This window comes from Triturus cristatus, chromosome 5_2 (assembly GCF_964204655.1).
Source record: "Triturus cristatus chromosome 5_2, aTriCri1.1, whole genome shotgun sequence".
NCBI lineage: Eukaryota > Metazoa > Chordata > Amphibia > Caudata > Salamandridae > Triturus > Triturus cristatus.
The window spans coordinates 618,550,323-618,564,963 of NC_140588.1; the positions used below are offsets into that span (position 1 = coordinate 618,550,323).

Below are 14,641 nucleotides of genomic sequence, written 5' to 3' on the forward strand. Positions count from 1 at the left end.
CACCCAGACTCCTGGAGCCACCCCACCCCCTGTCACTCTCATGCCAGACAGTCAATCCACAAACAGGCAGAGGCACACAGAAAGGTTGAACAAGAAAATAGCCACTTTCTAAAAGTGCTATTTTCAAACACAGAATTTAAAAACCATCTTTACTAAAAGATGTGATATTAAATTCTGAGTTCAGCGATACCAAACTCCAATTTTCTATCTCACTCCTATGAGAAGATATCAGGTAAACATGTTGCACAGCATTCCCCATTCTGGCCTATGGGCAAGCTAGTCTTTCAATTGTGAAAAATGAAACTGGCAGTATTTCACTATCAGGACATGTTACACACACTAGTACATGTCCTACCTTTTACATACACTGCACCCTGCCCAGGGGGTACCTTGGGCCTACCATAGGGGCGTCCAATGTGTAAGAGAATGGAAGGGTAAGGTCTGGGAAGTGGGTTCACTGGCCAGGTCAACATGGCAGTTAACAAACTGCGCACCGACACTGCAGTGGCAGGCCTGAGACCTCTTTTCAGGGTTACTCATGTGGGTGGCACAATCAGTGCTGTAAGCCCACTAGTAGCATTTGAATTACCAGCCCTGGCACACTCAGTGCACTGTACTAGGGACCTACTGGTAAGACAAATATGCCAATCATGGATAACCAATCACAATAACAATTTACACAGAGAGCATATGCACTTTAGCACTGATCAGCAGTGGTAAAGTGCCCAGAGTTCTATAGCCAACAACCCCAGGTCAGGAAAAACAAAGGAGGAAGAAGCAAAAAGTTTGGGGATAATCCTGCAAAAAGGGTCACTTCCAACACAACCCCCTTCCAACCTAAAGCCAGGGTAGACCAATCAAGGCCTTGATGGACTTCCCTGCTTGGGACGACAGAACATGAAACCTGGCCCGAACAGCAGGGGACTATTCCTGTTCTACGCCTTCCTGAACCCAGTTGGATCCCTCTATCTATATTCTCAGGGCCCACCGGGCTAACCCATGGGGGACACTTCTCTTCACCTGGGCACCCCATCTGTGCAGCGCCTAATCTTCTTTGCTCACAGATGTGTCCGCACTGGTAGACAGTACCCATCTGGCCAACACAGCGGTGTGGCCTGGTCCACCCCCAGGGTGTGACTCCAGCCCCCCTCCCAGGGGCAAGTCTGTCCACCAGGACAACCAGTACAGTGCCACTGAGAGCTGTCAGTGCTGAGAGCCAGGCCTCATGCCTATCAGGCACCTTTTCTCCACTCTCCCTCCTGCCAAGTCAGGTAAGGCATCCTGACACTGGCCTGCCAGCCCAGGGTCTGCACCCTCAGGCTGACCAGAGGTCATGGGCGAGGCTCTCCTCCCCTACCTCTCTTTCTGGGGTCCCACACTCTCCTCCTTGGAGAGGCACCCTCAGAACACAACTCTCCCACCAGCTGAGGACCTCTCTTCAGCAACTGGTCTACCAACCTGGGATCTAAACCCTCAGGTTGAACCGGGGTCAGAGGCGAGGACTCCCTCCCTCTGCACCCCCTTCCAGAGTTCTGCACCCTCCCAACTAGAGTGGTACCCCTGGAAGACAAACCTGTCAGGACACTGCTTAAAGTCATCCTTCCCTTTAGGTCAGGCAGAACCTCAACCTGCCCTTCCAACCTTGGGGCTGAAACCCGTGGCTGAGCACTTGCCTGGCACGCCAGGACTTCTGGGGACTCACACAGTATACCCCCGAGGGTAACAAGTGACTCACGTGTTGCGTGACAGTCTGCCTGGCGCAGATCTCCCGACCCCTGTTCATCTGACAGTGCGCGAAGATCCCCCAGGACAGAGGTGGTGTCACCATGGTCACTCCTAGGAGGCTCAACCCTTCTGGCTGGCCCCTGACCCACTGGTTCTCCCACTGGGGAACACATCCCCCTCTCACCCCTCAATCTGGACATCTGCACCCTCCACTTAGGAGCGGCACCGCCAGACACCAGAACCACTGGAGCTCCGTTTACAGATGCTCTAGGTTCCCCTGACACTAGGAGATCCCACTCAAATTGCCTACTATGACAGCTTAGGCCCCCAACCTGGCATTTCCTTAGGGAACCCTCCAGGCCCTGAGACTGGGTTTCGGGCATCTTGGGACACAGCCCACACTCACTCCTTCTCCACTGAGACAGGACGTGAGCCCCTACACCCCTCCCACTACACCGGGACTTAGCTGGGCTACTCTGAACCTCTCCCACCACACAGGTCTGGAAGATACCTGAGCCACGTCTTTTAGGATCACTCCCAAATGCCTCTTCAGACCCTGTGGAATCCACCAAGAGGTCTGCCTCCAACACAAGCTCCCTGGAATCAGAGAACTCACACTCCACCGGGTGTTGGTATAGCTCTGGAAAACAGGGACTTGAAATATGCTCTCCAAAAAAATAAATCACACAGCCCCCCACAGTTGTCAACCAAGCCACCCTTTGCCTCACCATCCAGTGCCTCACACAAGTACCCCACACCACTCTCCTGAGATTGGCAAGACAGTGTCTGACTGTCTCTGTCACTCAACCTACACTCTTCTGGACGGTGTTCACACTCACACACCAGGACTTCCAATATGGAGGAGCCCCTCTCCCTGCACCTCTCATCTAGAGTCAGTAGAGTGTCCCTCCCACCACTAGGAATATGATCCCTGTGTCAGTTCCCCAATCTACTTCAGAGACATTGCACACCACTGGAGCTATCTCATAAACCTGAACCCCCAGGTGTATGTTAAACCCCTCCCTCAAGTCAGGCGCCACATCTCTGGGTGTTTGTACTTCTCCCTCAGCACTAGATAACACAAACTTGCTGCCACCATCTGAGCTGGACTCCACCTCCAACTCAGCAAAGTTCACTTCCTGAGCTACACACTTTTCCTTTTCAGCTGAGACCCTCATGGCCTCAAGCCTCTCGAGCTGCAAATCAAGCTCCCTCATTCTTAATTCATGTGCCAAAGTCAATTTCAGTTCTTCCAGGACGAGAGCGTTCTTGCTCTCCTCTGCCCTCTTTTCGCTCTCTAAAAGCAATCTCTTTTCTTCCATTGCAGCTTTTTGGATCTCCATTTCCAATATTTTCATCTCAAGCCTCATGATTTCTAACTCATGATCTCCAGCCCTTTGGTTTTCCTCCAACTCCTCTGGGAAAAAACTTCTAGCGAAATGGTTGCTGCCAGCCCTGGAGGCTGCTCTGGACTCAGGCAGATCCTGTGACCTGAAACCATCCCCTTGGGCATCCTTATCCACTTCTGCATCACCTGTCTCCTCATCCTCTTTGGCCTCCCATCAGGCTTTTAAGGCCCTCTGTACTTCATCCTTCTTAGAGCTACACCTCATGGGACATCCCAAAACCTTGCAAAATTGCTTGAGTTGATCTACTTTGTAGGAGTACAAATCCTCAATGTGAAACTCCAATTCTGTCTTCTCACTTGCTGCTTTACCATTTTGAGACATGATGCGTGAATGACTCAGGGATCAGATCAAAAATAGAATCAAAAAATAAAACACAGTATGTGGTTGCGTGATGGTCTGCACTAGTCCAGTGATGTACACCAATTACTGTGGGTCAAGTACAAATACAAGTTCAAATCCTCACCGCTGCCCACCAATGTTAGAAATGGGGGTGTCTAGTTGGCAGAGGTAGGTACCTTTGTCCAATTAGGGACCCTTTCTTCTAGTCAGGGTAACCCGGATACACTATTTAGATAACCCCTGCTCACCCCCTTGGTAGCTTGGCACGAGCAGACAGGTTTATCCCAAAGGCAATGTGTAAAGTATTTGTACAAACACTCACAGTAACACAGTGAAAACACCACAAATGGACACCACACCAGTTTAGAAAAATAAAATATCTTTATCTAAACTAGCAAAACTAAAACGACAAAAATCCAACATACAGATACCCTGAAGAATGTCTTTAAAAAGGATGTTGCAAAAATAAGCTTGTAGAAATCAAATAGCACCAACTAGGGCTATCAAGATGTCAAGACAGTACGAAATCCAAAGTACGGTGCCGCCCGCGAGGATCGCGGCGACTGGTGCGGAGTCACACATACCCCCAAACAAGCAGCACCTTGAAAACGATGTCGGTGACGATTCACGGCATCGAAGATGGCCGATGCCGGCTCCGGTGATGATGCGACATCGGCAAGTTTCTCGAGTCACTTTCAGTGGTTATCGGTGCCGCGATAACAAGATGCAGACGCTGGCGGAGTCGATGCGAGCACTGGCGTCGGGCACAGCCGATCACTGCCGGCGTCAGCCGGCGTCGGTGCTGCGGAGCAGGGCGGGCGCTACGTCGTTCACTTCACGAGCGTCTCCCCGGGCCTCGATGCAGGTCGTGGCATCACAGCGGCGGCATCAACGGACGTCAGAAATGGGATTTCTTCCTTCTCTTTAGTTTCTTCCAGCTCCCAACAGCTGTAGCAACCTCCAGAGGCACACACACAGTTACAGGCACCTCCTGGCAGGTCAGAACTCCCAGCATGGAAGTTCAGGGGAGCTGGGGGTGAAGTCCTTTTGTTCCTGAGACTTCAAAACAGGGGGCCGGCTCTTCTCAGGCCCTTGTAGATTTTTCTTCAGATGGACACAGCACACAGCAAAGTCCTTCTTCAAACAGGGGACACATCACACAGCAACGTCCCTTTGTCCTCTCCTCAGCAGAAACAGCAAACTGCAGGCCAGCCCCAGACATACAGCAAGGGCAGTACTTCTCCTCAGTCTCTTCAGCTGTCCTCTTTGGCAACAGGTTCCTCTTGATCATGAAGTAGTCTGACTTACAGGGGTTTCAGCTCTCATATTTATACCCCAAAAGTCTTTGTTCTCTATGTGTGAGGGGTCCTGAATCCAGTCCAAACCAGTTCTGGGTACACTCTGCCAGTGCACAACTTCTTCCTTTTTGAATGTGGGCCAGGGTCTTCAGGCGCACTGCAGGAGGTGGAGCCAGCATTGTCGAAGGCAGGCACAGCCCTATTCAGGCCCAGGTGCTACTTCTCTAACCACTTCAAATGCAGATCGGTCTAGTCAGCCTAGTGCTGACTCACCCAGACTCCCGGAGCCATCCCAGCCCCTGTCACTTTCAAGCCAGACAGTCAATCCACAAACAGGCAGAGGCACACAGAAAGGTTGAACAAGAAAATAGCCACTTTCTAAAAGTGCTATTATCAAGCACATAATTTAAGAACCATCTTTACTAAAAGATGTGTTATTACATTCTGAGTTCAGGGATACCATACTCCAATTTTCTATCTCACTCCTTTGGGAAGATATGCAGGTAAACATGTTACACAGCATTCCCCATTCAGGCCTATGGGCAAGATAGCCTTTCAATTGTGAAAAACGAAATTGGCAGTATTTCACTATCAGGACACACACTAGTACATGTCCTACCTTTTACATACTCTGCACCCTGCCCAGGGGGTACCTGAGGCCTACCATAGGGGTGTCTTATGTGTTAGAGAAGGGAAGGGTAAGGTCTGGCAAGTGGGTACACTGGCCAGGTCGACATGGCAGTTAACAAACTGGGCACAGGCACTGCAGTGGTAGGCCTGAGACCTCTTTTCTGGGCTACTCATGTGGGTAGCACAATCAGTGCTGCAAGCCCACTATTAGCATTTGAATTACCAGCCCTGGCACACTCAGTGCACTTTACTAGGGACCTACTGGTAAGACAAATATGTCAATCATGGATAACCAATCACAATAATAATTTACACAGAGCATATGCACTTTAGCACTGATCAGCAGTGGTAAAGTGCCCACAGTCCTATAGCCAACAACCACAGGTCAGGAAAAACAAAGGAGGAAAAAGCAAAATGTTTGGGGATAACCCTTCCAACAATACCTTTCAGGTCTGGTCTAGAGAAAAAAAAGAATCATAATTAAAAAAAATCATATCTATCTATCTATCTATCTATCTATCTATCTATCTATCTATCTATCTATCTATCTATCTATCTTATATATACATATATGCAGAAAGGTGGTCTAGGCTGTGCCCCTTTTTACACCTCTCTGCAACGTAGCTCTGTGGCGCTTACTGGAGGTACCTTGTGGGCGAGTTGGACCCTAGGGACCCTCAGGATTCAAGAGGACTTAATCTCCCAACTTAAAACAGGGCGTGTGTATACAGTGGTGAAGGGAGGGGATGGGGCCTGAGTTGACGTGTGCAAGTATGCCCTGTGGCGCGTTTTAAGTTGGGGAATTAAGTCCCCTTTAATCCTCAGAGTCCCTGGGTCCAACTAGCCCACCATATACCTCCAGTAAGCACCACAGAGCTGTGTTGAAGAGAGGTGGTCCGAGGCCATGCCCCATTTTAAACCTCTCTGCAATGCAACTCTGTGGCACTTGCTGGACATACCTGGTGCGTTAGTTGGCTCCCAGGGACCCTCAGGATTCAAGGGGACTTTATCCCCCAACTTAAAACACCCACAGGGCATGTTTGCACACATGTCACCTCAGGCTCCCCCCTCCCTTCCCCAGTGTGCAAACAAACCCCGTGGCGCGTTTTAAGAGGTATTTTTAACCCCCCTGCCCTATTATGTACTAGGGGTTTCCAGAGGAGGTCATGCTAATCACAAGGGTACCCCAACGCATAGTGTTCCCTAGTGTATGTAGGTGTTTTCACTGTATTCGAAGTATCTTTTAGCATACCACTGGCTCTAGGCCTGGTTAGTCAGAGTCAGTAAACACCAGTACCCGTCTGAAAAAGTTGTGGGCACAGGATGATTTTGTAACAAGGCCTCTTTCTGCTCCTCTGTTGGTTCTTTCTGCACATGTCTTGCTTCTTCCTGCACTTTTCTTCGTCTTTGAGGACTTCTGTTGCTTCTTTCTGCATTTCTTTTTTTTTCTTTATGTGCGTTGTTTCTTCTTTCATCACATGTCCTACCTCTGTAGGCATAGTTAGAAACTAGCATTTAAAAAACCTTTGAAATTCACTGAAAAAACCATAGGTTTCAGACACATTATAGCTTTCTGAACCAAGGGCTACCTTTTTGCAATATTTGGTGTAATTCCATTCAGCAGTTCGGGCTGTAGCCGTGTCTAAAATTTCCTATGGGAAATAACATGGGGAAAACGTGTTTTGGGACCCCCCTTTTTTCTCGGCCCCCGCTTGACGAATCACCCCCAAACTTTCAGTATAAGAGCTGACCGGAACGGGCCATTAGTTTTGAATACGTTGCAAATATTCGTCAACAGGAGCCAAAATTATTGGGAATAGAATGTTACGATTTTCCTATGGATAATAGGTCCTAACTATAACTACCTACTGGCGACCGCCAGTAGGTAATATACATATATATATATAAAAAAAAAAACATAGGTTTCAGACACGTTATAGTTAGAAATTAGCATTTAAAAAACCTTAGAAATTCACTGGAAAAAAGAAAGGTTTCAGGGGCATTATAGTTAGTTGGACATTTCACTCGTACAAAACCAGTGAAGTTCCCCCGTTATAGTTAGTTCAGCTAACTATAACTCGTGCGCCCGCAATGCACTGCTGATGACGTCATGTAAAAAGCAAAACACTTTGGATTGTTTATGTGTAGGAGGGTGTCCCTTCCTGCACATACACCATCATTTTTTTTTTTTAATTGAACATTTTGTAATTTCCATGAGTGATGCATTAAGCCGCACACATAGAAGTGACAAAATGGTATTTCAAAGATTGTTTATGTGCAGGAAGGGACATCTTACTACACATAAACAATGTTCCCCTGCACGCAGACACCCTTGCACTATCGTGCAAGGGTGTGTGCTTTGGTGCTACACTACTATCCTTGTAAATATGGTGCAGGCTTGTGTTTCTGAAGTTTCTTGTACATATGGCTCTAACTGTATTGGGTCCATTATAAAACAGTACTGTGATATTAAGGATTATAAACCTGCTTACGTAGCTGAAGCAGAATGCTGCATTCTGAATGGCTGCTGGACGTTTAGTATCTACAAGGCAGTTACACAAAGGATGGTTAGGTTGAGCCTAGGCGGCACACATGCACTGTCTGCAAGACCTGCAGTGATCAATACTACTATTCTATTCCCCACCTGCTGCTTACCATAGGCTCAGTGCAGCGTCGGTCTTCTTTCCTGCCTCCTGATTCATTCCCGCAAAAAGTACCTCACTTCCGTTTAAGGGTGAGGAGCACTGGTCAATTATAGTTTCCACACATAGCCATTCTTTATGTGCTGTTTGCAAGAACTCTTTTTATAAATGTTGCTTTCCACTAGCCACTGCTTGCTTAGTTTGGCTTCTTCCTTCCGCTTTGCGTTGTAAGCTCCCCCTCATCTATCTCATACTACAGAAGCTATTCTTAAAACAACTCCCTTTCCTTTCCGTGCTTCAGTTGTTTTTTTTGTTACTTTAAAGATGAGCGCGCTTTATGGTTCAGCTTTCTTTTTTTTTTTTTTAGCTTAAAGCTCAGCACAGCACTTGCTTCAGGGACACCAAGCCTTGTTTCAGGTTTTTTTTCCCGACTTGAAAGCTGAGTGCGTCGCCCACTTCAGTGCCACCGCGTTTTATGTTTCTACTTTTTTTTAAACTTTAAAGCTAAGCGCGGCACCTGCTTCAGGGACACCGTACTTTGTTTCCTTTTTTTTTAACTTTAAAGCTGAGCGCGGTGCCCACTTCAGAGACACCATGCTTTATGTTTCTGCTTTTTTTTTTACTTTAAAGCTGAGGGCGGTGCCCACTTCTGGGACACTGTATTTGTTTCAGCTTTTTTTTCCCCGTCTGATGTGGCTTTTAAAATAGTAAACATTTTTTCCTTGAACCACAGTTTAACAGCAGTGCCAAGAGGCCTTTTCTAGCCCAATAGAGTGCTTAATAAAAACTCAACTTTTTTCAGGTTTTGATTCCAATCCTGTATAGTTTCTTTCACCTCCTCCATCCATGTTCTGTCTCCTTCTCCTCTCTACCCAACATGTCCCATCCCATCTTCATTCATTACACCTTACATACTCTACTCCTCGACTCTTGTCTCCGTTCCATCACCTTTTCTGTCGCCCTCTTTCTCCCTTCACTTCTACACGTTCTTCTCTAGTTATCATCCAGCTTTGTTTTTTGCTGTTTTATATAGCTCGAACTCGACCTGAAGTTATTGGAGCAATTTACACCTCACCCACTTCTTTCCTCTCTAATGTACTTTTGTCTTCCACTACCTCCACTATCATGGTGTCTCACTACTTCTCTACTACCACCCTCATGCCTACCTCTGACTAGACACCCTTTCCATCATTTCCTGCTTTTCTCTCCCCGTCCTTTCAACTCCAGTACCCAGCTCTTTGACTTCCTTTCCTTCCGCTCTCCCCCTTCCCTGTTAGTGACCTCCACCAGGTCTGTTCCCTCTCCCCGATCTCCTCTTTCTTTTCAACTTTTTCCTGTGTCGCTTACCATCCCCCTCCTCCACTACACTCCCCTTTCCTCCTGCATCAGCCCATCGCCACACTACCCACCGATGCTCCCTCCTTTCCCTGGTGTCACCATTTTTTCATCTTGCCCTTTCATCACGACTACCCACAGCCCTCCTCTACATCTCCTTCCCTCCATAAAGCTCAACACCCTTCTCTCGCCCTCCAGTCAGCCTACTTCCCTCCTTTACTCCTCTCTACTCACTCTTCTCCACTCCTCCCGTGTCCTGGCTGGACCTGCGCTCTCTTTCTCTACTCCAGCACTCCTCACTCCCAAACTGAGCTGCCCTCCACACTTTCCTCTCATTCACCTCACACTCCCTCTTCATCCCTTATTTCCGAGTTTACCCCCTCTCTACTACACCTTTCTTCTCTCGTCCCTCCTCTGCTTTGCCTTCTCCCTTCTGCGATCATTCCACCCTGTCCACCTTCCTCTCTCATCTTAACTCTCTCACATTTACTGTCTTCACCCCCCTTCATTTTGTCTTCTCCTTCTGCCCTCTACGTCACTCCCCTGCTTTCCACTCCTTCCCTTTCTGTCGGTCTCTCCCTCTCTATTTCCCCTTTTTCTGTCTCTTCGTGCCCACCCCCTCTTTTCTTCCACTGCCTCTCGTATTTAGCCCCCTTCTTTTCTCGGTTCTCACCCTGCCTCTTCCACCCACCCTTCCTTTTACCTCTCTCCACCATCTCTCCTCCTCCACTCTTTCACCACCCCTTCTACTCATTTTCTTCTTATTTCACCCCTTCACTTCTCCGCTGCTTGTCTTTTGCTACCCACCTCTCACCTGATCATTTCCTCTACCCTCGAATCCTGCTTGCTCTCTTACCCCTCCCCTGTAACTATTCCCAGGCTTCATTCTCTCTTCTCACCTATCCCTCTTTTCTACACTGCTCCTTTCCCACTTCCTTCAGTGTTGTCTTCCCTCCTTCCTTCTCTTTTCCCCGTTCTTCTCCATTTCTTTGCTGTCATTTTTCTGTTTTAACCCCTCTCCTCTGCCAACTCTTAACTCTCCTCTCTCATTCTCTCTCTTCACTACTCATTCTTATACAATTCTTGCACCTTTGGCTCTCCACCAATCCTCTCTCACTGACACTTTAGCTTCTCGCATTTCCTAGCCAGGAGCTCTGCCCCCCCCCCCCATCGTCCCATCGCTAGCCCCTGCTCCGCTTTCCCTCTTCTCCCCCTTCTAAGTCGCCACCCATCTCTTCCTTGCTTTTTCTCTAATTCCTTACAAGTATGCTAATGTGTGCTGCAATGGCTCCCGTCAGTAATACATATTTTAGGTGTGTTGCAAAGCACCTGATGGCTCCTTCCATTAACTTCTGAGTGCTGATATCTACAAAACATTTTCTATGTTGCCATTAAACAGTGGCATAGCAAGGAAAATTCCTCCCACTGCAACTGTTTTAATCATGAGAAAAATCCTAATTTTAAGCCTTTCGGTATTCACAGAAGGCATTTAGGAGTCCTAAAGTTAGGACTCCTAAGTTCTGTGAATACGGAAATGAGTAAGTGCCTTCTGTGAATACCAAAATGAGTAAGTGCCTTCTGTGAATATCAAAATGGTAGTAAGTTTAGGATTTTGTCTTAAGTTAGTTCTGTGAATCGGGCCCCTAATGTATAGGGTCAGTTGTGCTGTTAAAGTTTTTTTTTACTTTAAAGCTGAGCGTAGCACCCACTGTCGGTACACTGCGCTTTATGTTTCAGCTTTTTTTTAAAGCTCTTTCTTAGCCCACAAAAAAATAACACTTTAAAATAATAAGTAAAAGACAATCTCGTTGTTTCAAACGTAATATCTGTAACTACGAGAAAAGGCATCCCCAAAGTAAACTTGTTCCCGTGCTTCAATTACAATGCCTATAGCTCTAACTCAAGCAAATGTGAGACCAATTGCATTTCCAATGCTTATTTTTGGGTGCAGTTACCTAGCAGATACTAAGGGGAGCAGATGGAAGGGATGCACCTCTTCTTCCTGGCAGTGCCCACTGTTTCTCATTCAATGGATAGGACGGTCCCCTGAAGCTAAGGTATAACCCGGCATTTCTCTTTGCCATCCATAAAATGCAACCCTACTTCTAAAGCCCCTGAATGTTCTCCTTTACCTGTGTGATGTTGCCGATATAGCAAGCGATGCAGATGGTGAAGAGTTGAGAGTGATTGGTAATCAAAGTTTCTAGATTATTAACCTGAAACCAGCTCAAGAGACCATGAGACTCTAGTTGCCAGTGCAAACGTTCTCCTTCCACCAACAGAGAAAGGTTTCTAATAGAAATTTAGAGTTCATAATAGCAATTTCTAATAGCAATAGTCTCCCAAGGGAGTGTGTTTGGCTGTATTAGTTTTGAATGGGTGTCATATTTGACAAGTTATTCTTGAACATAAAGTGCAACCCCATTTAATCTCTGGAAGCACATATGACCCATCTCTAGGTCAGATACTCACGTTTCGATGAAGTCAGCCTCCAGCACAGATTGCACTGGTAAGTACCCTCTCTTCGGGTGCTTGCTGAAATACTGTTTAGTGCGAAACTTGTTTTTAAGGGTTGTAGCGAAGTCCCTCATGTTCTCAGTTGATGTGGTCTGCAGAAAGAGAGCAAAGTGTTATCAAAAGTGGTAGATTGCAATGCCAGGTATATGTTATTGGAGAACAGCAACAAACAGGAACAGCGCTCGAGTGGTCCCGCAGCACGGGAAGAAAGCAGACCTCTGCAGGGAGTGCAAATCCTAGAAACCTTGGTGGAGTTGGCTCGAGGAGGTGTGCAACACCCCTTTCCTCGTGCTTTAAAGCACTCTAGGGGTCCCACAGAGTATTAAGAAATTGGTACTCTGCAGGGCTGCATGGCCTCGAAACCAGGGTGGAGTGGGCTGGAGGAGGCCCTACACGCCCCTTTCCTCATGTTCTAAAGCGATCCATGGTTCCCGCATGCGGGACACACCCTGGCACAGGACCCATCCACCCAGAGAAGGCTGGTCTGGGCTACCCCTAACATTTGATGCAAAAGACTTCCTACAATTCTAAGCCTACAGTAGGTTCCTTGAGCCTCTTTTTTAGTACTGTGTATTGTAAGTCGCCCCTAGAGCATTGTGCTCAAACACACCTGTGTAGTGACTCTAATATATTAACGCACAGTAAAGGTTTTAGTACACCAAACTCCAGCAGAAATCCAGGCTGCTTCTTTAAAACCCTCACAGTAAAAAAAGAAAGTTGCTGTATCTCCGGGTACCACTAAAGGCATAGAATTGACATCTGCTGGCCAAATATTCCATTAAATTAGAAAACCTAATCAGTTCATCCTTTTCAGGCTCAAACAATTGGAGGATACTCTTATCATGTTTGATGTCTCCATCCAACCTGTCCATCTGTCCTCTCTAGAGGGTACACGGCCCTCCATAACTCGACCCTTGCCATCCGAGGAACCTATTCTTTCTATGGCAGGAGCCTCTCATACTATTTATACTCAAGCAACAGCTCCCCGCCATGGTAATTCTGACTCAAATTTAGCCAATACTTGTAATTCTAGGCCATGACTAGCTGGAGGGACAGAAAGACATGTTCCTCCTAATCATCACCAAACTCACCAGCGACCGCCCAATGATGGAAGTGCTATTGGGAAACCCACTAGTGTTTATGCAAGTGATGGTGTCTCCAGTACTAATAATGCTATATCCAACTTGCCCCCGGCTGCTACAAGCCACGTTATTGTACTTGCTATGTGCCTTCAATAAAAACCGAAGCAGTTGAACATTATTTGCAGCTGAGAAATAAAGTTGTGCATTGGCTGGAGAGGTGTATTGGTACCACTTTGAATCTCTATATTTCTGTCAATATGGTGCGGAGGGTAAACAGGCTAGAAAAGGCGGCTAAAACTATGGATGTAGATTGAGGGGTGTGAGTTTTAACACTCCATGTACTGCTGGCCCTATGCTACCGAGCTTGCCCAAATCCCACACACCTTTCACTAGTGTCTTGCCACTCCCTCTGTTTTTTCTTACCAGCCTCATGTTCTTCATCCGCTGTTACTTTTAGATCATGAAGCACTTGATAATGTTATTATATCTGACATTCCTACCAACAATAGATGTGGTCATTGGAGCTCTGTTATTGACAATGATTGACTGCTTTCTGAAGAACGTACCCCGATAGCAGGGCATTTTCTAATTTTATAGATCAGGGCTTTTTGACTATTCTGAGCTGGTACAAGCGGGATAGTGAGAAACAAGGATCATGTTAGGTGGCTTTTATTTCTGAAAAAACGTACTGTAATTTGTCTAAAGGAAACATGGGAAAAGTCCTTCAGTTTGTTCCTGGAGGGCCACGTGGGGTTCTCTGTGCAGGCAGTAGGTTCCAGCTGGGGTAGAGCCAAGGGGGGGGGGGGTCTATTGGTGCCGATTCATTTAAGTTTAAATTGTAGTCTTACAAAAATGGATATAGAATCTCCCCAACCATTGTCAGTTTCTCTTTCCTTTCGGAATTTTAATAGAAGCTTGCTTATTAATTTTTGTAATGCTATGCCTAGTCAGCCTCATGGCGCTAATGTTTACCATCTAAGAGATCTACGAGATAGATATACCCAGCCCGTAAAGGGGAATGCGTTACTTGGAGATTTCACACATATATGTATTACTTGTTCTGTTCAGGAAGTTAATAAGTGGTCGCCCCCTTCCTGCTGCCCCACACTTTACACACTCTGCCCTGGGAGAGGTGTTTAACTCCATATTGAGTAATCATAATTGGATTCTTATTGGGCCGAATAGTGCTGATGTGAGCTGTTCTCATCTGTGCCTACCTTTACTGGGTGAGGCTGTTGTTCTACAATTGACTTTATTTTTGTTTCCTCTAGCTTGATGTCCGCCCTTTTGAATTTTGAAGTTTTATGGGATTCTATAAGGGATGACAAACCCTTTTCTGTCACCTTTTCTTGGACAGGCAATCCTGCAATCCTGCATGCATGCTTTGTGTCGTTGGGAAACTATGAAAGATTCGGGTTGCGGAATTTGCTGGGGCAAGGTTATTCCCGAAAGATTTTATTACGAATTGTTCCGAGAGTCCCCAGGGATTCCTTAATCTGTATGAATGATGAAAAATGTTGACTTCTTTTTCTCCCATCTGCAATAAGGTTAGGCTTATTCTAACTACCACCAGCCCCAATGCACCAGTCTTATGTAGATGGTTTGACCATTCATGTTACATTACCCACAAAAAAACCTTCTGAAAGCTAGGAACAGGGATTGCC

General features: G+C 46.6%; 1 protein-coding gene across 2 annotated transcripts in view; it reads right to left on the reverse strand.

Moving 5' to 3' along the window:
- DRP2 (dystrophin related protein 2) overlaps positions 1 to 14,641 on the reverse strand; it is a 955,857-nt gene that overhangs the window by 64,170 nt on the left and 877,046 nt on the right. For both annotated transcript variants that reach the window (XM_085607714.1, XM_085607715.1), the window contains one exon: positions 11,851 to 11,987. In XM_085607714.1, coding sequence (XP_085463840.1) covers positions 11,851 to 11,987 — 137 coding nt within the window. The remainder of the gene's footprint in view (positions 1 to 11,850; positions 11,988 to 14,641) is intronic.